General features: G+C 47.5%; 1 protein-coding gene across 8 annotated transcripts in view; it reads right to left on the bottom strand.

Annotated features, from left to right (window-relative positions):
- The window catches only part of CAMSAP2 (calmodulin regulated spectrin associated protein family member 2), a 96,795-nt gene that overhangs the window by 24,109 nt on the left and 47,340 nt on the right, over positions 1 to 25,346 (bottom strand). For 6 of the 8 annotated variants that reach the window (XR_011247576.1, XR_011247577.1, XM_069544989.1 and 3 more), the window contains 4 exons: positions 12,662 to 12,823; positions 9,660 to 9,743; positions 3,054 to 3,086; positions 211 to 352 (listed from right to left, as the gene is read on the bottom strand). Coding sequence is in view for 6 of the 8 variants with exons in the window: in XM_069544989.1 (XP_069401090.1) it covers positions 211 to 352; positions 3,054 to 3,086; positions 9,660 to 9,743; positions 12,662 to 12,823 (421 nt within the window). In the remaining 2 variants the exon portion in view is untranslated. The remainder of the gene's footprint in view (positions 1 to 210; positions 353 to 3,053; positions 3,087 to 9,659; positions 9,744 to 12,661; positions 12,824 to 25,346) is intronic. The other 2 variants (XM_069544993.1, XM_069544994.1) reach the window with 1 other exon arrangement.

Here is a 25,346-nt window from a genome sequence, read left to right as displayed (position 1 = left end):
TCACTCACACACACACACACACACACCTATAAATGTAGCAGTCACTACACAGAAAGACTTAAAAACCAAGCATTCCTTCACTCAACTAATGCCCTCGTAGAATGACATAAATGTTTTTCTTAAAAAAAGCCTTCATTACTTATTAGATATTACCATCTTAAATATGTTAGGTCTGTCCACAGTTGAGAAACATTTCACTGGAGCACTTACCCTCTAACCTGACAACACCAGGACAGTAAAAATGAATAAGGGCAGCGAGCGCGCAGCCATCCGAGCCGTCTTTCAACAGATTTTCTACCAACGGAATGCAAGGCAGTTGCTTGAGCAAGGTCTGCTCCTTCCTGTAACGAGCCTACAATGTAAAAAAGAGATGAAAGTAAGTACTTCAACATACAGGAAAGACACAGTACCATAGGTCCTGTGTCGTAATAAAGTGTACGTCAGCAGAGACAACAGCTACTCAGCCACATCCTTCTCTCCTGAACAGCACTACTAGACCCATCTTTGCCAACAGCACTACGGTTCTGAAGCTGAGTGCTTAACAGAGCACCACAGGGCTCATTTATGTGAATTCACTTAGCCCAAGAATTTAAAAATAAAAGCATCACAGAATGGATTTTGGACATTTGAAATGTCCAAATTATCAGTCCTGTGGCTCTGAAGATGATAAAATTTGCTTTAATGTTAGACTTAACTTAGACGGCACACTCTTGTGTAAAAAGATTAAGACTGGAGCTTAAAGACTGAGGAATCATCAGCGTCAAGGACAGCCAGAGGAATGTGAAACTACTCCTAAAGGAGGCCTTGCGATAGGAACCGTCACTCTGAGGAACTGGAATCAGACCACAAAGAGATCCTGGCTTCTCATCTGAATGCTGAGACAATGCAAATACAGTGTAGCACTCTGAAACCGAGAAAACCCTCCCGGATGAGGTTTCATTAACCCAAAATGGAGCAAGTATAAGGATTTCTGCTCCCTCTCAGAAAAGAAGCAGCTCTTGTTTCTTAAAGACTGGCTGGTGCGACTGATACGAATCTGTAAGGCAGCTCCCTAAAAATGAGACCTGCTGTGAAACTGAGAGTTTACGAGCAGATTCTTCAGTCAGACTAAATACCTGGGCTCAAATCCTGCTCCTGTCACTTCTCAGCTCTGGGATCTTGGACAAGTAACCTAACCGCTCATCTCTTGGTTCCTCATCTGTGAAACGGGATAATCACAGCGCCTACTTCACAGGATGTGGAGGACTAAGGAAGATGGTGGAGGACTAAGGAAGATGGTGGAGGACTAAGGAAGATGGTGGAGGACTAAGGAAGATGGTGGACGTCAAGTGCCATGTACACACGGGCACACAGCGAGCGGTCACCAGAGGTCAGCTGTCTTCAGCCACGAAAAATCATGCTGAAGACTTAATGGAAACGCACACTGAACTATTTCAATACAAGATTTATAATCACAGTGGTCAGTGATATTTAAAAACAGGTTTTTTTTTTAAAGAAATCAAAACTAATTTTTCTTCTATCTAAATCATCATCTCTATTTCATAATTAAAGTGGAATTATGAAATATAATACTCTGGTGAGAATAAAAATAGAAAAATAACTTACTGAAAGAGACTATTTGGTGGTGAAGTCAGATTTCCTTTAAATGACTTCCCCCAGAAAAGCACACACATTCAAGGGTGACTATTCATTCCTGTATCCCCTCACTGGCTATTCAAGAACAAGGTTCATGAACATTTTCCCTTGTGAAGAATTCCAGAGGAGATCGTTCTTATGAATCAGCAGGGACTATAGTCCGTATTTAATGGTAGAGCGCACCGATATGCAAAAAGGCCGCATCCGTGCACCACAGAAATTCTTGTTGATTTTGTGTTATGTAATCGTTAGTAAACATCCTCAGTGTGCTGCTGGCAGACAGTTCAGAACTCAAGCACGAGAATCAGGAGTGAGGGGGAGTGGCAGCCGGGGCCTCGCCAGCCTTCCGCTGCCCCTCTGGCTTCCAGAGCCCCCCAGCCCCGCTCCCTCGGGCCGGGAAGAAACAGAACGCGGCCCCTGCAAGCGCGCCACAGTGGCTGGCTCCGTGCCAGACTTCCCGGACCTCCAGGGCCCACGGCCGGAAGTGGCCGGAGCCGAGCGCCCAGGTCACGGAACAAAGGCCTGAGCTGTGTGCTGTGCTCTGCCGCGGGGCGGGGCATGAGCACACGCGCGCACACACACACACGCGCGCACAGCTCCCCAAGGCTGCGGCCACGAGGCCTGCGGTCTGGACCAGACCACCCACGGCTTGAAAGTGGCCGGCCGCAACATCTTCCTGAGGATTACATCCTAGAAGGCCTACCAGGGAAACCAACTTTCAATCTTGAAGTCGTGTGGGTCTCCCAGAACTTCTGGAGCGTGCTCGGCACTTTACAAACGCACCGCTCTTTCTACAAAGTGAGACATCTGGCATTTAAGAGGGATTATCTTCGATCTTTCAACATTGTGGTGGACTTCTAAGTTACATGTCTGTTTCTGAGGGTGAAAAACACTTAAGTGGTCGAACCCCTAGAGTTCACCCTGAAAGATCAACTCTTGTAGTCAAACCAGAACTGAATCTGTTAACAGTTTAGATTCAGTAATGAGAGGGACACAGAATCTGCCACTTTTTAATTACACAAACAATATCCTCTATAGGTCAGGCCAAAAGGAAATGATTCTTTCAAAAAGATGACTTGATAATACAAATAATTTACATGTGCAATTCATACTCACGTCTACTGACATTATTAAAACCAGTGCAAATCTCTACCCACACTCTCCTTACCTGGTTACTTATGGTCTGCAAGTGGTGACGTACTAGTCCACACTTTATCTTTAAACCACCTAATCCAAATTTTGGCTAGATTTTTTTAGGTCTTTCTATTGTGTACTATGATCAAAGACCTTACAATCCAATCTCCACTTGTGACTGATGGAGTTACATGAAATGACTGTATCAGCAGGACATGAACAACACAGTGACACTCTGCAATGACATCTCTGGAGAGTGAGCTGAAGAAGCTGGGCAGACTTACAGGAACCAGTTTCCAAAACCATTTGGAAGGAGACTTCAGAGGAGGCAGCAGGAGAAAAGGGAAAGTGAAAGGGAAAGTACATCAGCATTTTTTAAAATTAACAAGTTATAGTAAAGTTTCTGTTAGTGGAGCTCCAAATTTACAGTTCTCAAAACACTTTTAAACTGTTAATACTTGAAATTTTAGCTTAAAATATAGAGTTTCCTCATGATAAAGACCACCAGCTTCTCCCCCCAACTCCTCTCCCAACATGGATATGTGTTTTTAGGATACCCTGGACCTGCTGCATACTTTGGCAGCAAAGAATTTTATTTCACAGCTCTGGAATCACACATCATATTAAAAAATACAAAACACAACACAAGAGGGAGTAAAAGACTCTAGGGCTGGACTTGCAACCACTGAAATCCTTAGACATTAGGAAGCCGAGTCTTTGTCCCAAAAGGAAGAGAAGACTGTTCTGTAAGTGCGTAAGAGCAAACAGCAATGCAGAATTGAGCATGATGGTGGTCTCCCTTAATGGTGCAAGAGTTCCTTTCAGTTAACAGGAAAGAAGAACAGTTGGCAATTCCTATCAGTTAATATTTTCATAGAGTTTCTAAAGCAAGTAGCTACTAACACAAAGAATATAAATGTTATTATTTTTACTATCCAGGGGTGTCTCAAAGAATATATTTTTATGTCTTCAAGAAGGTTAATTTAATAAACTCACAATTTCAGATAACTGAATAATCTGTGGTTGTTTATATTTCCTAGAACCGTTTTTTTTTTTTTTCTGGGGGGGGGGGGCAGCCCTAAATAAATATTTTTTAAAATGAACCAAACTAAATGGGATCTGAGTTAAAATTTGTACTAAACTTTTATGCAGAAAGTTTTTCTTACAGAAATTAACAGTAGAAATAAGACTATTTGGAAAAATAACCTAAAAAACATATATTCAAGAACTTAAAAAATCTGAAAAAGTCATCTCAAGAATCAGAAAAATACCAACTTCCCACAAAGAGAGAACATTTCCAATCAAGTTTTCTTGCTGCATCAGGAAGAGTAACCTCAACACTTCGGTCACATGTATCTTAACCTCTCATTCAACCAAAGTCTCTGGCAGCTGCGTCTGCAGGAGTCTCGAAAAGCACACAAGCAGGGCAGGAGGCCCTGGGAATGCGTCTGGGTTCCCAGTGACGAACAGCAACGTCAAAACGGGAGTCTTCCTGTTTTTGATACTAGAAGAATCCATTGCATAGAAATTACTAGGGATTATTCAAAACAGGTGGTAAGCAAAGGAGTTAGTCTATAGTTCTTGTAAAATATTCAGTACTTGAATTTTTTACTGATTCAGAAAACTATGACACAGCTCCCAGTGATTGGAGCTGGGAAATCTGAACAAGTTAACACCACAGACTGGTTGTAACCCCAGGACACACACATACACAAACACACACACAAGTCCAGACTGCTACAAATAACTGACTGAAGGATGTAAGGAAGCGGACAGGACACAGTGTCCCTTAGAGGAAAGTTCCAAATGATACAGGGGCTCGACCCTTCAGGGAGGGAGCTAACTTCTCTCTCCTGCAGCGTGGGCTGGACTGAGTGACCCACTTTCAAAGAAAACAGTGCTGATGGGGGAAATGGAAACTTTACAAGGAGGGATGCAACTTTAATGAACGGAGTGATCACGTGGACACCATCAGTGACGAGCTGTGTTCATGTCCTGCGCTCCCTGATGCGAAGTGATGAGGCATGAAACCACCTCTGTGACGCTCTTCTCTGAAAGCCCACACACCAAAGTCTCATCACGAGACACAGGAAACAAACCCCAATTCAGGGGTGCCAGACAGAACACCTGGGCAGAACACAAACTGGTGGGCTCTAAAGAAAGCCTGTGGCTTAGTCAGTATTAACACTCCACCAGTGTTACTTTCCTGTTGTTGACAAAAAGGCTGTGATTACAATAATAAGATGTTAACATTGTGGCAAACTGGACAAAGCTGTACTATCTTTGGGATTGCTCTGTAAACTAAAATTATTCCTCAATAAAGTGTATTTCAAAGATAAATACACACAAAATTAGATGAGGGTTGTCAAAAGGTACAAACTTCCAGTTAGTTATAAGATAATTAGTAGTAGGGATGAAACACACAACATGGTAATTAACCCTGCTCATGGCACATATGCAAGCTGTCAAGGTAGATCCCAAGAGCTCTCGCCACAAGGGAAAGCGTTTCTTCTGTTTCTTCAATGCTGTGTCTCTGTGAGGTGACGGAGGCTCACTAAGCCTGCTGCGACCCTTTCATGATGCGTGTAAGTCGGACCGTGACACCGCATACCTTCACCTTATACCATGCTCTGTGTTGGTCAGATCTCAATAAAACTGGGAATGAACAAATGAACAGGTGAGTAACTATGGACGGAAGTATCTGCATTTAAAAGAAGAATCTATCAATTCATACAGATAATAAAGAGATGATAGACTGATAAACAGATGAGCTCAGATTTGCTCACAGTACCCTAACTAACAAACATGGAAGAAATGATGGAGATAGAAAACTACCATTTCATAGCCACCACAGTAACTGAAGCAGGTGTCATCTATAAATGCTAAATCTAGGATGCAGGGAAATGCTGAAGAGGAACAGGGTATTTACAGTCTCAAAGTGTCTCCTCTCAAATTACTACAAAAGGAAAAATAATAACCATGCAGTCAAAAAAACCAAACTATATTAACCAACTTATCAAAATTATTTTCATCTAATAGGGACAAATGGCTATCATGTGCCTCTGGATACAATCTCGTGAGAAGGATACACCTTACGTCCTATTTCAGTCTTAAAAAGAATAGCTTAATCTATCTGCAAGGAAATGCCAGTAAAAATATCAAATTGAAGGATATTGTATGAAAATGCCCTGTATTCTTCAAAAATGTTAAGGTCACAAAAAAGAAAAGCCGAGGGACGGTTCCAGATTCAAAACGAAAAAGATACACAATTAAATCCACTATATGATCTCAGCCTAGATCCCAGTCTAGAAAAAAGCATAAAGTATCGATACAATTGGGATGACTGACAAAACTAAAACACAGGCTCTAAGTCTGATCAAAGCACAATACTGACACTCAGTTACCTGTCCTGTGGCTGTGTAAGTGAACAGCTTTGTTCTTAGGAAATACACACCAAAATATTAAGGGGTGAAGGGCCATGACATATGCAACCTTGTTTCAAATGTTTCAGAAAAATGTATACACATGTGTGTTTGTGCGTGCAACACGTAACACAAGGGCACACATGCAAGCACAGGAAAGGTTAAAAAATGTTACAAAAAGGGCATACAGGGTTCTAGCAGGCAAAGCTGGCAACTTTTCCTAAGTCTGAAATATTTCAAAATAAATGTCCTTAACTTAGCAAGTTCTATTAAGTCCACACCAATCCAAATCTTTGTAGGGTCTGTGTCCAAATGCACAAGACTGATTTACAAAGCTGTTAAATCTGATTTTTACAGTCCTCTTACACAAAAATTAAAATCATGGTATTAGGTTATCTAACTCATATATAAATTACTTCAGACCAAATCATCTTTATAAAATATTCCTTGGAGAAAAAAAAGTCACGGTACCATCTCTGAACTTTTAAAATATTTAAATATGATCATACATATGAAGTTTATGCTAGCCAACTACTACCTTCATTAACCTTTCGAGTCCCTTACATTTACTACATGTAATTTGAGCATCACTTTAGTAACAGAATTTAGAAGCCACTCATCCAAACTTTGAGTTTTTGCAGACACGGGAGATAAGGCCCAGGGTAGTGAAGGGCCCTGGGAAGGGCAGTGGCAGGACTCTCCTGACCAAGACCAGGGCCCACTTCCCACAGCACTTGGGACAAGCTCCTTAGGAGAGTGAACACTGGACTTCATGTCGCTTAACCCCTAGAGACTGTTAAAGTAGGGCTGCCAGATTTTGCAAATAAAAATACAAGATGCTCATGCAGCTTACACCAAAAAATTATTTCTCTGAAATTCACACTTTAGAATCAAAAGGAGTAGCAGAGGCCAAAAGAGAAACCTGAAAGAAAATAACATCAGTAACCTGTTTAATCAAAATATGTTCCTAGGACACTATTTAAAACGCCTCCCTCTTAAAGCACCGCCCAGTCCAACAATCAGGAATAGATGGTCAGACGATGGTCTAATCATCTACTGAAATGGCTTTGGAATTTAAATTTTGGTCCAACACTAATAATATACAGTACAAGTATCCCTCAACAGAGTATGTATTTTACCCAGAAGATAGATGCAGAAAGAAGCTTCATAAAATGAACGCTACTGAACGTCTGAGCAGATAATCGCTGGACAGGACAGGAGATCAGACAGTCCCCATCCAGCAGTCCAGGCTCCATCCATGGGGGAAGTGACAGAGCCCAGGGCTGGGCGCCTGGCTTCTGCCTTGGGAGCAGGAGCTGAGGGGGCAAAGGGCACGGCAGCCTCTTACCCACGGTACAGCAAGGAGAAAGAGCAAACCACTTGACCTCTCTTCCCTAAAAGGAGCAAAGGGTGAAGCATTTGCTTTGCAAGAATGAAAATCAAGAATAAAGTGATTCTGTTTCTAGCCATACGGTTCAAATGCTGAAACTCCCACTGACAGGTAAGAGCAAGACTCCCTAACCGCATCTGCGTTTGGCCATGTGTTTCTTCATGACAGCTGTGCGGTAAGACGCACGAAATGAACAGCTTCCCACACATCTTAACAACGGGAACAAGGATAAAATTCATTTGAAAATGAAGGTACTGAACCTAACACACAGCACAAATCAATCTATGAAGCAGAAACGGACTCGCAGACACAGAGAACCAACCTGTGGTTGCCAAGGGGATGGGGGGCGGAGGGGTGGCCTAGGGGTCTGGGGCTGGCAGATGCAGACTATCACAGGCAGGATGGGGAGGAACAAGGTCCTCCTGCACAGCACAGGGGCCTGAGTATGCAAGATCCTGTGATGAACCATAATGGAAATGATAGAAAAAGCGTGTGCCTGTGTATGACGGAGTCACCGTGCTGTACGGCAGGATTTAACACAACACTGTCAACCAACTTCAGTAAAAAATCAACATGAAAATAAAAGGCAAGAAAAGGAAATGAAGGCACAAACGCTGTGCTCGTGCTGAGTAAGAACGCGCAGTAAGCCAGATGCCTAAGTGAGCTGCACCGGTTCCCTCGCTCACTCGCTCAGCGAATCCTGGCTGTGAAGTGTGCGAGCGCAGCTCCATGGGACCAAGCGCCAGGAAGTCAGAGCGGTGCCCAGCTGTGTATGGACCCCACACAGTGTGCCTTTCTTAGAGGCCAGCGAAGGGCAGGAAAGCTCGGCGTGCTGCAGCTCACCGGGTCACAGAGTAGGACATGACTTAGCGACCGAACACCACCTCCATCTGCAGCTGACCGGAACACAGAGCAATGTTTCCATAGAAACGACGTTTACTGGATCCTCTGTGATCACAGAAAGCCGTATAGCTCCTAACGTGCGTGCAGCACCACAGCGCCAAGCCACTGTATGTGATCAACGGGTCTCCACGGGGGCCCTGGGACTCGGGATGGTGCTGAGCCTGGCTTCTGATCAGAGCCAGGAGCAAGACAGCAGGAACAGATCTGTCCAAGGCAGGGGTTTCTACCCCTGAGGGAAGGGGCGAGCGAGGGGGGCAGTCAGGGAAAGGGCTGGGGACCTGGTGGGGCTGGGCGGGGGAAGGCAGCGGGGGGTCCCACCTCCACTGGGGAAAGGTCGGCCGCAGGAGCAGGAGGGCGCGAGCGGGCCAGGGCGATCCCAACATCAAATTCAGGCAAGGCTGCTGGTCTTTGGCAGAACCTTCCTAGCAAGGCTGGTTACACACAAACCGGCCCTCCCTGCCCCTCCTGTTAGAGCATCAGCGGCCAGCGGCCTTTGTCCAAAATGAAGAGAAGTGCAGCATAATAATGAAGATGCTCAAAATAACCCAAATGGAAAATGAAGTCTCTGAATAACAGAACTTCTTATACCTCAACTGAAATGCTGGACAGTGAGTTTCAAGGGCTCTCCCTATAACATATTTTAGAAAGTGTAAGGTATACTATATTGCAGGAAATATACTTTAGGTTTCAGTACACAACAAACACACAAGTCTTCGGAGAAGAAACCTCTAAAAGCCTGTTCAAGAATTTTTAAATAATAAATCCACATCAGTGTTTCTTCTTCCTTCACAGAATAACCATGTTACAGCTTACAATTCCCAGAATAATTTTAGAGGCTGGTCTTATTACAAGTCATTATAAGGCTGATACATTGGAAACTGTTTTCTTGCTTCATAACTCTACCAAACAAAGACAGAACCATTATTTTTGCCAAAAGAATTTGCTCAGAAATTGAGCTCTAATCATTGACAATCTTCCCTGAACACCATCATCCAGCTGACCTCCACTCTGCACTTCTGCCTGCCCGGCAGTCACGGCAAGGCTCCCTAGGGCACAGTTAGGACCACCAAAAATGATCTGATGAGCACAGCCATGAACATTTCCCCAAACAGCACACACCTGTGAACACAGGCGCTCATAAAGGCACTTTTCCCCCCTTAGGAACATGTATGTACCTTTTGACCTCCAAGAGTTTCCACTGCGTGATGGTCTTTCAATTTCTGTTCTTGTTCCATTATATCCTTCAAATGTTCATTTACCTTAAAATATAAAAACATTAATTTTAATTTATAGTCAAATATAACAATGAAATTACACGTACCTTAAAATGCCTGTGTTCAGGTCTCTGATGTCAAATATCAGTGCCACTCAATGAACAGAACTTCATTTTCTCAACCAGAGAAAAGTATTTCACAGTATTTACAGGTGTTTAAATTAATTCATTACTTTACCAAATGCTTGTTGAGTACCTACTACATGTCAGGGGCCAGCTGGAGCGCCCAGGAGAAAGGCGCTTGCCAACGTCAGCACTTGCCAACCTCAGCGCTGATGCTCGCCGTTGCTTGGTCACTCAGCCACGCCTGACTCTCTGCGACCCCACGGACCGCAGCACGCCAGCCTCCTCTGTCCTTCACCATCTCCTAGAGTTTGCTCAAACTCACGTGCATGGAATTGATGATGCCATCCAACCATTTCATCCTCTCCTGCCCTCTTCCCCTTTCGCTTAGGAAACAAGACAACTATTCTTCTGTAAAAATTTTCACAATCTCTTTTAGGACTAATAAGTGAAAACTATTTTCCTCAAAATTAATGTTTTCATTATCAGTAAAAAACACTTTGTTTGGATTAAATTCTTAACCTGTGATTTCCTATGCATGTCCCTGGATCATGAGTGGGGTTTAGAGTGGTCACAGGTCACAGTTAAAATACATGAAAAACTTTTGTATATAGGAACTTCTCAGGGAGAAGGTCTAACTTATCAGATTGCTCAAACAGCCTATAATTCAAGGTGACTAAGAAACAATCTGTTGAGTGCATAAAATATTTCTTGAGAACAGTTTTGATAATTTTGGATTTTGAGTTACTGATGTTACGGTCATTCCAACAACAATAAATAAATGCTCAAATTAACTAATAATGGCAATCTAGAAAATATGAATGCCATTATCAACCACTGTAACTAAATCAGCAGTTTTTTAAATTTTGCTGCTTGAAATTCAGTTCTGTGCTTAAAAGAAGGACTGATGGGTTTTAATTTATGGTGACTTGGTCCCATCACTCCACGGGAAATAGATGGGGAATCAGTGCAAACGTGTCAGACTTTTATTTTGGGGGCTCCAAAATCACTGCAGATGGTGACTGCAGCCATGAAATTAAAAGACGCTTACTCCTTGGAAGGAAAGTTATGACCAACCTAGACAGCATATTCAAGAGCAGAGACATTACTTTGCCAATAGAGGTGCATCTAGTCAAGGCTATGGTTTTTCCTGTGGTCGTGTATGGATGTGAGAGTTGGACTATGAAGAAGGCTGAGCGCCGAAGAATTGATGCTTTTGAACTTTGGTTTTGGAGAAGACTCTTGAGAGTCCCTTGGACTGCAAGGAGATCCAGCCAGCCTATCCTAAAGGAGATCAGTCCTGGGTGTTCATTGGAAGGACTGATGCTGAGGCTGAAACTCCAATACTTTGGCCACCTCATGCGAAGAGTTGACTCATTGGAAAAGACTCTGATGCTGGGAGGGATTGGGGGCAGGAGGAGAAGGGGACGACAGAGGCTGAGATGGCTGGATGGCATCACCGACTCAATGGACATGAGTTTGAGAGAACTCCGGGAGTTGGTGATGGACAGGGAGGCCTGGTGTGCTGCAATTCATGGGGTTGCAAAGAGTCGGACACGACTGAGTGACTGAACTGAACTGAAACTTGGTTAACAGTTACTAACAGTCTTCTCTAGCCATGACTCTACCCAAAGCGTTACAAGGAATTAACAACACACAGACTTGCTTTGGTGTGTGAGGCTATTGCATGCCGGATCTCAGAGCAGCGACTCACTCAGCTGTGTAAAACACTCTTCCTGAGAGATGGCAGAAGCAGAAATGAGCTGGCTCTGACTCAGAATCCCCCATTCACAAGCTAGGACTTTAATAATTTGTTGGTATCCGTGAGCCTCGGTTGCCAGTTTGAAGGAAACCTACTCCATGCGTGGTTTGGGGGATGACGGCTCTGAGACGGCCCCCAGTGATCCGGTGAGCGTGGGCAGGGCTGAAAATTTGCTTCAGATCCACCATGGTCGATGTGCTCGCTTCCACCGAGGGCACGAGCTCACTGCGGTCTGCACTGAGGTCAGGGTCCCAGCTTCCCAGAACTGGCAGAGCCACGGCCTCATCCAACTGCCTTGAGGCCTGGAAGCCAACGAGAGGCTGGCGAGGCCTGCAGCCCGACTCAGGTCTGCCACCTGCCAGCTTCCCTTTCCTTCTCTAAGGCTCAGCTTTATGGCACAAGCCTTTCTAACGACATTATTTATTTATGGTCTTCACATGTCACTCAAGCAAACCTAAAAATCATCTAATTGGCAATATGAAAAACTTATTTCATTCCTGCATGCAAAAAAAGTTTACAGAGCGCCCACAGAGCACATTCCCTGCTCGGAGTGCTCTGAATTTTGTACGAGTCTGATATCAACTCGGTTAGTCATAAACTGTAACGATGGATATTGCGGAATACATGAAAGCTCTCTCCACCATTTTAACTTTAAGTCTAAAGGGAATGGGAACTGGTGAGGCTGCGTGACTTTAATTCTCACTTTGACTTAAAACAAAAGAGTCATGGAGTCTGTCTTGGTCTGATCAGGCGGCTACAACACCACCACCAGAGGCAGGTGGCCTGTGAGCAACGGAAACCTATTTCTCGGGTTCCGGAGGCTGGGAAGTCCAAGGCGCCAGCAGACTGGGCCTGGCGAGCCTGGCCCCTCTTCCTCAGAAGGGGTGAGGGGCGCTCTGGGGTCTCTCATGAAGAGAGCAACCCTGCTCCCACGTGAGGGCCAGCCTTCAGGACCTCCGAACAGCAGCACATTTGGGGTCACGATGTCACAGCCAGCTCTGTGGGAGCAGACTTTCAGCCCAGAGCAGGGAGGCACGGCGTCCATGGCTCCAAGACCGCTGCTACCCAGGCGCACCCACCTTGTTGATCCAGTACGTGACGGCGTCCTCGATGTCGTAGGGCAGGTCTGTGGCCTGGAAGAAGGTGGAGTACTGCTGCGCGCAGGCGGCCACCTTCTCCACGCTGACCATCTCCACGGTGTAAGCCATCATGAGGGTGTCGATCATGGCCAGGTGAGCACTCTGGAGGCAGACGGAGAACGACCGTCAGCATCCCACTGAGAGACGGCTGCTTTCAGCATCCCACTGAGAGATGGCCGCTTTCACACTGTTAAGCGTCACTACCACTGCCCAACAGACGGGAGCGGAACGAAAGGTTAGGAACAATAAGCCTTGATAAGAGAGCATAAATGGTACCCACAGGCCGGGGTGAGCTCAGGTAGCCCAACCAGTTTATCACTCAGATGCTCACCGAGGATCTCCATTCAAGGCGCTCATCATCTCCTACTCAGAGGAGGCTCCTTGTGCTGCTTTTCCTGGTTTTGAGAAGGTCACGGTCATTTACTCAACGAAACGACTGCAGACTTCAGCGTCATCTCTGAGCAAGCTCTCTCCTCTCGTCCACAGGGAGCCATGTACAGACTCCACTCCTCAACTGTCCCTCGAGTCTAGCCTCCTTGTCTGCTCACCTCCATTCCAGCTCAGACTCCACCACTTCTCACCCCTGAACAAGGCCAGTAACCCTCTGCTTTTCCTGGCTGCAGCTTCTTCCCCACCCTCTGCATCCATCACAGGACTGCTTTCCTTTGCTGCTGTTTTTCATGAGCGGTGGTTTCATACAGAAATGTTACCGCACGGCGGTGGGGGGGGGGGAGCGGTTCTTAAAATTTCCCAACATTAGGAAGTTCTTAGTCGAAAGCACCCTGTCGCCCTCCTGCTCCCCAAACAGCGTCCATGGCTTGGAACGTATTCTCACCAAACACTGGACTCCCCGCCGCCGCGGAGTAGACACTCACACTGCCTCCTGCCCTGCGGCGCTGTAAACACACCACCACCCTGCATTTCTGCAGGGAGGACTGTCACTGCGGGGCCGCTGGGCCCAAGGGCAGCCACATGTGCAGTTCTGAGAAACCATCACGGATCTGCTCGTTAGAAGGGTGGGGCAGCTTCCATCCCACACCCCCCGCCCCCGCAGTGTTGCCAAGGGTGCCTGTTTCCCCACATTTTTGGTCAGTATTAGACATCATGCACTTCTTATCATCTGTTATCCAGCCTGGAAGTTAAAAACCTCCCCTTGTTCAGACTGCACATTTCTCTGATTAATGACGACGGGCCTATTTTCATATGTCTAGCAAATATTTGTATTTTTCCCTCAGAAAACTGCAGGCTGATATCTCTGGCTTACATCTCTCTGTGAGATGATCACCTTTCCTTTTTTATTTCTTGATTTGTAAGATTTCATTATATATTAGGTGTCATTTCATCATCAAATACCTTTTTCCAGCTTATCTTTGGACTTTCTACTTCATTTGGAATGTAATATTATATTAGGAACCAGAGATCAAATTGCCAACATCCGTTGCATCACAGAAAAAGCAAGGGAATTCCAGAAAAACATCTACTTCTGCTACACTGACTACGCTAAAGCCTCTGACAGTGTGGATCACAACAAACTGTGGAAAATTCTTCAAGAGATGGGAATACCACACCACCTTATCTACCTCCTGAGAAATCTGTATGCACACCCAGAAGCAACAATTAGAACCAGACATGGAACAACAGATTGGTTTCAAACTGGGAAGAGTATGTCAAGGATGAATAATATCACTCTGCTTATTTAACTTATATGCAGAGTACATCATGAGAGACGCTGGACTGGATGAAGCATAAGCTGGAATCAAGACTGCTGGGAGAAATATAAATAACCTCATATATTCAGATGACACCACCCTTATGGCAGAAAGCAAAGAGGAACTAAAGGGCCTCTTGAAGAAAGTGAAAGAGAGTGGAAAAGCTGGGTTAAAACTCAACATTCAAAAAACGAGAATCATGGCATCCGGTCCCATCACTTCATGGCAAACGGACGGGGAAACACGGAAACAGCGGGGGCCTTTATTTCCTTGAGCTCAAAAACCACTACAGACGGTGACTGCAGCCATGAAGCTGAAAGACAACTACTCCTTGGGAGAAAAGCTATGACCAACCTACACAGCATATTGAAAAGCAGAGACATGACTTTGCTGACAAAGGTCTAGGTCTAAGCTATGGTTTTTCTAGGGGTCATGTATGGATGTGAGAGTTGGACCATAAAGAAAGCAGAGCGCCAAAGAATTGATGCTTTTGAACTGTGGTGTTGGAGAAAACTCTTGAGAGTCTCTTGGACTGCAAGGAAATCAAACCAGTCAATCCTAAAGGAAATCAATCCTGAATATTCATTGGAAAGACTAATGCTTGAAGCTCCAATACTTTGACCATCTGATGTGAAGAACTGACTCACTGGAAAAGACTCTGATGCTGGGAAAGACTGAAGCTAGGAGGAGAAGGGGACGAGAGAGGATGAGGTGGTTGGATGGCATCACTGACTCAATGGACTTGAGTATGAGCAAGCTCCGGGAGTTGGTGATGGACAGGGAAGCCTGGCGTGCTGCCGTCCATGGGGTCGCAAAGAATTGGACATGACTGAGTGACTAAACTGACTGAACTGAATATTATACTTCAGAGAAGGTCTAAATATTGAATATTTACTTGGTAAAACCTGTTAATCTTAATGTTCTCTTCAATGCCTGCAATTCCTCCCAAGTTTACAAAAGGCTCCACACCCCCCAAGAATATAAGAATACTATGCTTTTTTTAAAATATTACCTTAAATCCGTGTGGAGTGACTTCTGAAGATGTTATAAACTGGGGACTAGTTATGTTTCCAAATCAGAGATGCCACCATCTCATACTCCCATAAAGTCGGCCTCATCTTCTGCACTGTGAAGTCTAAACTCCTTAAAAAGGGGAGCACCCTTGACTAGCTGGCTCCACCTCTCAGTCCAGCTTCGCAGCCGGCATCTCCTTCCCCCGTCGGCTCTCCCTTTGGAGCAGCCGCGGCAGAGCTCCGCTCTCCCCACGCCAGGTGGCCTCCCGCACCCCCACGTGCAGGCACGTCCTGCTGCTGGTCCGGCTGCTGCCCTCTGACCCCCTTTCCAGCTCGCTCTTCCCACAGAGGGAGGCCAGCTCCCCGCAGAGTGCTGTTCGCACACTTGTGAAATCTGCTTCTTTTCCAGTTTTACTGAGATGTTACTGACACAGCACAGTGTGTGAGTTTAAGACTGGACACGCGACCCTGTGAAGTGATGAGCACAATAGACTCAGCGACACGTGTGCTGCGTCCTGACCCACTACCTGAAGGGGCCACAGGCCACGGCGTCTTCACACAGCTCCTCGGACGAGGCTAGTGAGCAGCTGGCTGAGGACCACAGACTGGCTGGCCGCAGGATGGGCACTGGCTCCCTGGTGAGACAGTGAGACCCCAAGGGCAAGGGCATCTTCGGAGGTACCTTCGCATTCCCTGTACCAGACACAGCGCCTGGCAACAAACAGGGGCTGAAGGAAGGAAAGGAGCTGACCTACTGCTCACTGTAATGAGGGAAGCGTGAGCTCGACTCTGGAGGTTAGGACCTAGGTTTGACTCGGAGGTGGGGGCCAGGGCACTGGACACTCAGCAGTGTTGACAGGAGGGCAGGGGCCTGTCCGAAGCTGCATGCTTGATGACGGCCATCAGAAAACCAGTGGTGACTCACATGCTGCGCTGAGTACTTTACTGACATCCCAGCTTTTCCATTTCAAATCTGTTCTGAAGTAAGACTGGAGATAACACACACCTTTTATCACCCTTAAAGCGCAGAAGGAAGCATCACTCACGCTCTTCACGTGAGGAAGCTGAAGCTCCGAAGAGCAAGTGGCCTGTCCAATCCGTGTGCTCCTTCTACTGTGTCATGCAGTTGGCAGAAACTAAGTCAGCCAGTCAGGCAAGAAAAATGCTCTGGAAATGATAAACAGGCATCAGATGCAGGAAAGACGTGCAAGCATGACCGTCAACTTCAAGTCGTGTTTTCCCACACTGTGCCTCCCTTTCAGGCTGCTACTGTCCGGGGACCCTGGGTCTTCCCTCAGACTCAGGGGGACTCGGTGTCCATCCCGTGCACCCTTCACGCAGGGGTTTACATGTCCTCTCCATTCACCTGAGCTCCAGGGAGCAGGTCCCGTCTCTCTCACCTCTGCTCCCAGCACGAGGGTTAAGAGGGAAGCCCTGAGTAGGAGGATTTGACAGCAGTCTAAAGCATAACTCTTCTGAACAAAAACGTGGAAAAACATCTTGAGAGCTGTAAAGCCATTCACGTCCTCTTCACTAAGACTGTTTCTCTTGGCAATTTATTCCACAGATAAGAGTTTAAGAGAGAAAAAAAGAGCTGCGTGAATGAGACTGACCGTTACTCAATCACAGGCAACAAGAAAGGGAGCAATGGTACAGGCACAGTGAAGAGTTCACGCTCTCCTACGCTATTTAACAGCAGGAGGAAATGCGCTCCACACAGTACTGAGTGCAAAGGGCAGCAGCGTTCTGTAATGTTCACAAGACACGCACGCACATGGGCAGACACACGAGCGTGCACACACATCCTGAATACACCCGTAATACACGAGAGAGGAAGAGGAAGAAGAATAAAAGTAAAACCTGCTTAGAAACGACCTTATAATAACATGCAGATCATTACACAGAAGTATAATCAGTAATATATTTTCAGAACAAACTTCATCTCACTGACTACTTCAAAATATTCCTAAATTCAAGAACAAATTTAAAAATATGCCACTACTTTGTTTACAGATATTTCCATAAGATGTTCACCCACTTTTAAACTAAGAATCTTCAAATCTGAGCATGATTTTTTTTTTACCCCTTAACTCTATAATATGTGAGAATTTAAAAATTATGTTTAACAGAAACTGTTTACACGATGAAGCTAGAAAAGGTCAACAGTGAAAAGTGAACGGCAGGCTACCCATCTGGACTGATTTATGTCTCTAAATACACACATTCCATTTTTTACCCCAAGAATTAAGGTCAAATAGCAACAGCAGCAGCCCGCACTGAGAGTGGCTCTCCAGACAGCGTTTCCAGCGGCGCTGAGCCGCTCTGTCGCCGAACCTGCGCAGGTCAGAGCAGGGAACCGCCGGCGCGCGGGAGAGCGCCAGGGGGCGCCCTGCCGTCTGGCTCAGCGCCCAGGCGCCGGCCCGCGGCCCGCGGCCTTCTGGGCGCGGCCGGAGGAGGGGGCCACCAGGTGGCAGCACAGAGCCCGCGCGGGAGCAGCGGCAGGAGGCCGGGTACGGAAGCAAAGGCAGGCGCTTCCTGCGTCTCAGTGAAAGGCGAGGACAGGAGGCCCGCAGCGCACCGGGCCGCTAGCAGCTTCCAGAGCTGGGTTACAGGGTCACGTTACCTCCGACCGGTGGAGTCTGGACAAAAATCAGTCACATGCGTGTATCAGAAATGAAGGTTACGGCCGCTAAATGAAGAGCACTGAAGTGCTGCTGGCGAGATGGTTGTAATGAGCCTCACAGATTAATGAGACCCAAGTTCTACTACTTCTCGGCTTTCGATACCCTTTTATCAGGTGTAGCTACAGGCCTAAGAAGGTGTTTCCTGACCGGAACTCCGGCCCGGGGCGCAGCGCCAGGGCCCGGGGTCCACGCCCCTGCAGGGACACGGGGCCGGCAGGCTCCAGAGAGCCGCAGGCGCACGGAGACCCGGCACGGCCCGCTCTCGAGACGGCGCGCAGCAGCCCCCGCGCGCCACCCCAGGGCGCCAAAGCGAGGTCCCATTCAGAAAATGAAACTTCACACGTCGCTTATTTATATAAACAAGTTTACCATAATTTTCATTTATCCTTGACTTACACAGCGACACAAGGAAAACAGCACTTAGAGCCCTACTGAGACACCACTTCCCACCAGGAAGGCTGTAATTACAGCCAGATGACAGCAGCCTCCGGCGAGGACGGGGGCGGCAGGAGCCCTCGCGCTCCGCGGCCGGGGCGCCACACGCGCAGCCGCCACACGCGCAGCCGCCGCGCGCTGGGCGAGGAACGAGGCGCGTCCACACAGAGGCTCTGCACAAACATCCACAGCAGCGTTATCCGTAGTGGCCAAACGGCCATCAACGGACTGGGTAAGCAAAAATGATACATCCATGATATTCTTAATGGAGTGTGCCCTGGTAAAGACCGACAAACGCGGGAGCCTGGTAAACAATGCTGAGCAAAATGCGCCAGGTACACGCGGCGCGGCCGCGCCCGCACTCACACACGCACTCTCTTACTCCATTTATATAAAACGTCCAGAACGAACCACTATAGAGACACAGAGCAGGTCAGGGGCTGCGAGTGCTGGGGCTGGGGAGACAGTGCTTCTTTCTGATGAGACTGTCCTAACAGGGACTGTGGTCACGCTTACACCGCTGAGTACCCCAAGCCAGCGCACGGCACGCCCGGAACGCACGCACTGCACTCTGCAGCCACATCGCAGCCGCTACCCCCTAATCAAACTAACTCCTGACGCTTCCCTGCCTCCTTCCCAATGTAAACACCTCATAAACCACCTCAGCTCTGAGGCAGGCTGTTAGCCATATCCATGTGTTTGCAAAGTGTCCTTAGAAGGACTTCAAGGTGAAGCGACACAGATTTTTCTAGACAGCCTCGTATGTTAGACATTGTTAAAAAGTGAATTAAACGTTTATTTCCATGAGCTTGCTTTCTATATAACTTTAAGTAGGAAATATTTATGTATGAACTGATGATAAAAGTAAATATGCTCAATTAATTCTAGTTTCCTCCCACAGATATTTATGTTCACTTTCTTAAGGCACTAGCTCACTGGATAAAAGGCATACACAGTTTACTTGAAAAGATGATCATTTATGATTTTTCTTAGATAAGCTTAATTATTTTAATAGCTAGAATGAGACATAGGTTGCTATAGTTGGTATGAGAATAGAAATTTTCCAGAATAAATTTATTTCCAATCATAGTGTCTGTCCTCTTGTATGACAAGATCCTAGCACACCAAAAGCTCAGCCTGTCGTGGGAATCCCCAAGCAGTCAGCAGGCAGAGCTCGGCACAGTCACTTCCACAGCCCTGGTTCAATTCCTGGTCAGGGAACTAAAATCTCACAAGTTTAAAACGAAACAAATAACAACTGGCCTATCAAAAGTAGGCTAGTCCTAGGGGCAAAACGCACTGGCCTTCAAACAAAGGCAGGGTACCACTGAGCAGCCCTCAGACAGAGGGAGGGGACCGCCGGGCGGCCCCCGGACGGAAGGAGAGGACCACTGAGTGGAGAGGGCTGAGCTCTAACTGCAGCAGGATCGGGGCTGTCCCAGGGACAGCGATGCTGCCTCCAACCTCCAACCTGGACGAGCCACAAAGGGGGCGGGCGCTCTGCTACACCGCGGGGAACACAGGTGCACCTGGAACCCTGGCGAGGGCGGCCCCGTCTGAGAGCCGAACCCTTCACATGCATTTGCTTGTGGCCACACTGAACTGGCACTGCTATCTCACCCAGGCCCTCCTGGTCAGACATGTGAAGAGAGAGCCAAGGGTAAACAGTAGGGTCACCAGGAGGTAACTCAGCACAATGACACCCGCTTAGCGGCCGTTTAATTCTGCCTCAACTGAACAAATACCCCGTGACACAGAACAGGGCAGCTGGGGGCTCCCTTTAACCCATGTCTGTAAGGGCACGCGAGCTGGTTCCACTCAGTCCCTCCCACGCGGTGACTCTGATCATCACCCAGGGGAGAACTGTTTCCAAGATAATGTTGAACCAAACTGAGATGAAGCTTTACTGCAAAGGGAGGTATGCAAGACGCAGCCCAGCCCAGCTGTCTTCCAAAACGCAAGTCCCAGACCAACGAGAGACACGGTGTCTCCGGAGCGGCTCCAGCACTTCCTCTGGACCACACTTAACCTCCAGCGGGACTTCCCTGGTGGCCCAGTGGCTCATTACTCCTTCATCCAGCGCAGGGGTAGAGTCTGATTCCTGGTTGAGGAGTGAAGATCCCACATGCTTCATGTGGGAAAACAGAAGCAGTACTGTAGCAAATTCAGTGGAGACTTTAAAAATGGTCCACATTAAAAAAAAAAAAAAATCTTAAAAGAAACACATCATTCAAAACAGCCAACCAACCTCAAACAGCAAGTTACGGATGTTAACTAGGGCTCTATCAGGTGGACACAGACAGGAACTGCACGCCAGCAGCAAATAAACATGGTAAACAAAGGAAGTAGTCTACAGCGGCGGTTCTCAGTGTGGCCAGTCATCGAAAATCACGCCTCTCCTGGTCCCGAACCTCAGAGGGCCCAGGCCAGCCTCCTAGCAGGAATCTCGCCTCCACAGCCCTTCATCACAGCAGACTGACCGTGCCATCACCCCCACAACCAAGGCCAACGGGGGCTCCCCAGAGCCCGGCCTGCACCTCCTCCGGTCCAGCAGCGCCAGCGACGGCAAGAAGAGCGCCGGGGTGCAGCCCTGACTCTACACGACGGCGGCGTCCCACACAGGGCCCGCGGTGCCCCTGTGTACGAGTGGGGTGAGCCACCTCCGATCCCATCAGGAGGCGGGCCGGGTGGAGGCGGGCCCTGGGCGCAGTCGCAGCACCCAGACAGCGGCTCGGGCTCCAGCCCCGGTGCGGGTTCGGCCACCGCCCGGCGCCGAGGGGACGCGGAGGCGTGGGGACTCGGGCCGGTGGAGGGGCACTGGGGGTGGCGCGACTGCCCCCTTCCCCGAGAGCTCCGTGCGGCTGGCGCTCGCCGGAAGACTGAAGCCGCGTGTCAGTTCCGGGTGACTGAGGACTCCTGCGTGTATGTGGATGTCCTTCCAGCCCTCGGTTCCTCAGTCGTGTCCGACTCCGTGTGACCCCAGGGACTGTAGCCCTCAGAGTTCCTCTGCCCAGTGGATTCTCCAGACGAGAGTGGGTTGCCATGTCGTACTCTAGGGGATCTTCCTGACCCAGGGATCAAACCCAGGGCTTGGCAGGCGGAATCCGCACCACTGAGCCACCTGGGAAGCCCTGTGTCTACGGCAGTGTGTTTGGACGAGACGGGGTGCGTTCAGGGTGGTATGGCTGTGGACGACCATACATGATCAGGGTTCAGCAGCCCCCTTGGGATCTTGAAGAAAGGGCCTAGAAGCAAGAACACGATGAATGGGCCTGTATCCAGATCCTGGTTTCTTGGAACGGCTTGTTCCAAGTCAGAGATAAGAAAAGCACAAAGAAAGCTTGGAATATCTAGTTGTGTCAGAAAGAAAAAAGGATTTAAAAACTGTCAAATGGATATAGGAACCGGCCTAAAGGGGCCCCCACTGGCCAAACACAAGCCTACATGAGCATAAAAAAGATTAATGACAAGAATGGATTACAACACAACACAGTCCATTTGTCCAATCACAGGTGGACAAGGGATGAGAGAATCCCTTAAATCACAGCATCACAACCGCCAGTGCAGTCACTGATTCCGGCAGAGGCCACCCCGAGACGCTGAGACCACTGGGGGAGCCAATACACGCCAAAGCATCAGCCCACAGGATGCCGCAGCTTCAAAGGAAAAGCGGTCACCCTCAGAGCCTCCAGTGACGGGACACAAGGAGACTGATTCAGCACCACCCCTGTGTATAACACACACCACCTACCCACGTCACGGAATTCATGTCATACACCACACCACCTATCCACGTCATAGCATCCATGTATATAACACACACACCCCCCCCATTCATGTTATAGCGTTCATGTCACATAACACACACCACCTACCCATGTCAGAGCACTCATGTCATATCACACACACACACACACACCTATTCATGTATATATAACACACACCACCTACTCACGTCACATAACTCACACCCCTATTCACGTCATGGCATTCATGTCCAAAGGCTGCAATCTGAACCTCATCGTGAGGAAACAAATCAGGTAAATCAGGATCAGGGTATATTCTAGAAGCCACCTTGCTTGCATTCCTCAAAAATGTTAATGTCATGATTGAATAATAAAATAAGGGGGGGAGAGGCAACTGTTCTAGACGCAGACGAGAAGGACAGGCCAACAAGAGAAGCGGACGACCTCTGACCGGCTTCTGATCCGGAAAGGGCTGAAGAGAAGCTACGAGGACATTCTGGGCACACAGCTGGGGAACTGAGACTGCAGAGCATGTGCTGAATGACAGCGCAGCTGCATCTACATTCTCAGCGTGAAAAAATAGAATAAAATAAACTCTCAGCGTGCCCACGGTATTCTGGCTACGCAGAAAAATGGCCTCGTTTTCATAAGATGCTGAAAGGAGAGTGTGTGTGTGCAGACAGAGAGCTAGGAAAGGAAGAGGGACGAGAGAAGCGGATGTGGGAACATCTGAGTGGCAGTCAGTCTTTAAGTCCAGAGGAATGAAAAGCTGAAGAAAAGGCGGTTTAGAAGCAAACAAAACCATATTCCTTTTCCACAGACCTGAGGCAGTACACTCACACACACAGCCTTGTACAGGCTACACTAAGTCAACTGAGGTCCAAAGATGAACATACAGATCTTATATCGGTATCCTCATCTCACAAAATACTGTGTGCAGAGTGAACTTTACGTGATGCTCAGCCTGAACAGGAACTGCTTATACACACTCAGAATAAGCTGTTTCCATTTACCTTTTTAACACCTAAGTAATTGTTGGTGGCTTTCTTCTCAAACCATACCTCATAAAGAAAGCATTCCAAATATCTGTTTGTCCATTAAGCAAGTCATCAGAAGGGAACAGGGGAGTGCAGGGCCTTCACGGAGTTCTAATTAAGCAGTGCTTACCAACCCTATTGCTACAATCAGATACAGAACTGAGGAGGTCTCAAGTGAACGTGAAAGTCGCTCTGTTGTGGCCGATTCTTTGCGACCTGTGGAGTCCATGGAATTCTCCAGGCCAGAACACTGGAGCGGGTAGCCGCTCTTTTCTCCAGGGGATCTTCCCAACCCAGGGACCGAACCCAGGTCTCTCCCGCACTGCAGGAGGATGTTTTACCAGCTAGCTGAGCCACCAGGGAAGCCCATGAATACTGGAGTGGGTAGCCTATCCCTTCTCCAGCAGATCTTCCCGACCGAAGAACTGAACCGGGGTCTCCTGCATTGCAGGCAGATTCTTTACCAGCAGAGCTACCAGGGAAGGCCCCAAAAATCAAGATTAAAATCTTAAAGAATGAAATGCCTTCAGCTGAGGTTTCAGAGCAAACACAGCAGCCCCTGTAACGATCCGCTGGTACACGGAGCTCAAGGACATAACTGCTCTCCAGTTAGAACACCGTCCAGAGGAGGCAGGCCTCTCTGCAGCACACCTTTCAGAAGCAAGTCACGCCACAGAAACGCTAGGGTCGGAACTGACAGTAAACTCTACCTCTGTCGTCGTTACTCTGCTTTATGACACATTTACTAAGCACTTTTAGAACAACACATACTTAAATATATTATTTTGAATTAATTGATACACTAATATTCAGTTTAGGAAAGACTCAGGAAGAGAAACAGGACAACAGAAACTGACCACACTTGCTGAAGTTTACCGACCCCTCATCACAGGTCACGCGCTGTATGAGATGCTCCCCAGCCCAATCTGAAGAGTCCTCACCATGTGCAGGGCAGACGGCAGGGTCCTTCCTGACACAGCTGAGAGACTGGAGCCAGAGTCTCAGAAGCAATCCCAAGTCAGACAGAGGCGTGCTGCTGGCCGAGCCTGTCCTGCTCCGCAGGCGCAGGGCCCCACAACCCCGAGGCTGCCTCACAGAGCTTCTCTGCTCCTTTCAATCTTAAAAACCCATTCCTCACAAGCTTTTGTAAATTAAGCTTTTTACTAAGTAATAATTACAAGTTCACATGCAACTGTCAGGAGTAACAGAGATGCCACGAAGTCCTCTCCCAAACATGAAGTCACCCCGAGAGATCGACATGATGCAGTCAAGTCGTCACAACTGCCTCTTACAGCCACGGCTACTTCCCTCCAGCCCTCCGTCTCCTCAGACCCCGATCTGTTCTCTGGTTCTATAATTTCGTGCTTTCAAGAATGTTATACAGATGTCATTGATAGCTTACGGTGAATGATGTCGGATTTGTGATCTTCGAAGAAGAAAATTTATCTCCGGGACTAGGGACCCGTCTTCATCACGCAGAGCTTTTGCGTGGAGAAAATTGTATTACAGTGAACAAGGACCAAGAAAACTTCTGACATAGACAGAAGGGGGGCGGAGAGTGCCCCTCATGAGCCTTATCAAGGCCGCATATGCTTCTACCAGACGCACTCCCACAACACACATCTTCAGCTAACAAGATCGGAACTAACAATATATGCAGAAAGGTCTTATCGGACCCACACTCATTTCGCATGCTAGCAAAGTGATGCTCAAAATTATCCTCCAAGCCAGGCTTCAACAGTACATGAACCGTGAACTTCCAGATATTCAAGTTGGATTTAGAAAAGGCAGAGAAACCACAGATCAAATTGCCAACCTCTGCTGGATCACAGAGAAAGCAAGAGAATACCAGAAAAACATCTACTTCTGCTTTATTGACTAGGCCAAAGTCTTTTAGTGTGTGGATCACAACAAACTGGAAAATTCTTCAAGAGATGGGAATACCAGACCACCTGACCTGCCTCCTGAGAAATCTGCATGCACGTCAAGCAGCAACAGTTA

Source organism: Ovis canadensis, chromosome 12, assembly GCF_042477335.2.
Source record: "Ovis canadensis isolate MfBH-ARS-UI-01 breed Bighorn chromosome 12, ARS-UI_OviCan_v2, whole genome shotgun sequence".
NCBI classification, from domain to species: domain Eukaryota; kingdom Metazoa; phylum Chordata; class Mammalia; order Artiodactyla; family Bovidae; genus Ovis; species Ovis canadensis.
The sequence above is the reverse complement of the archived record's forward strand: the minus strand, read 5'-3'. Positions and strand labels throughout refer to the sequence as shown.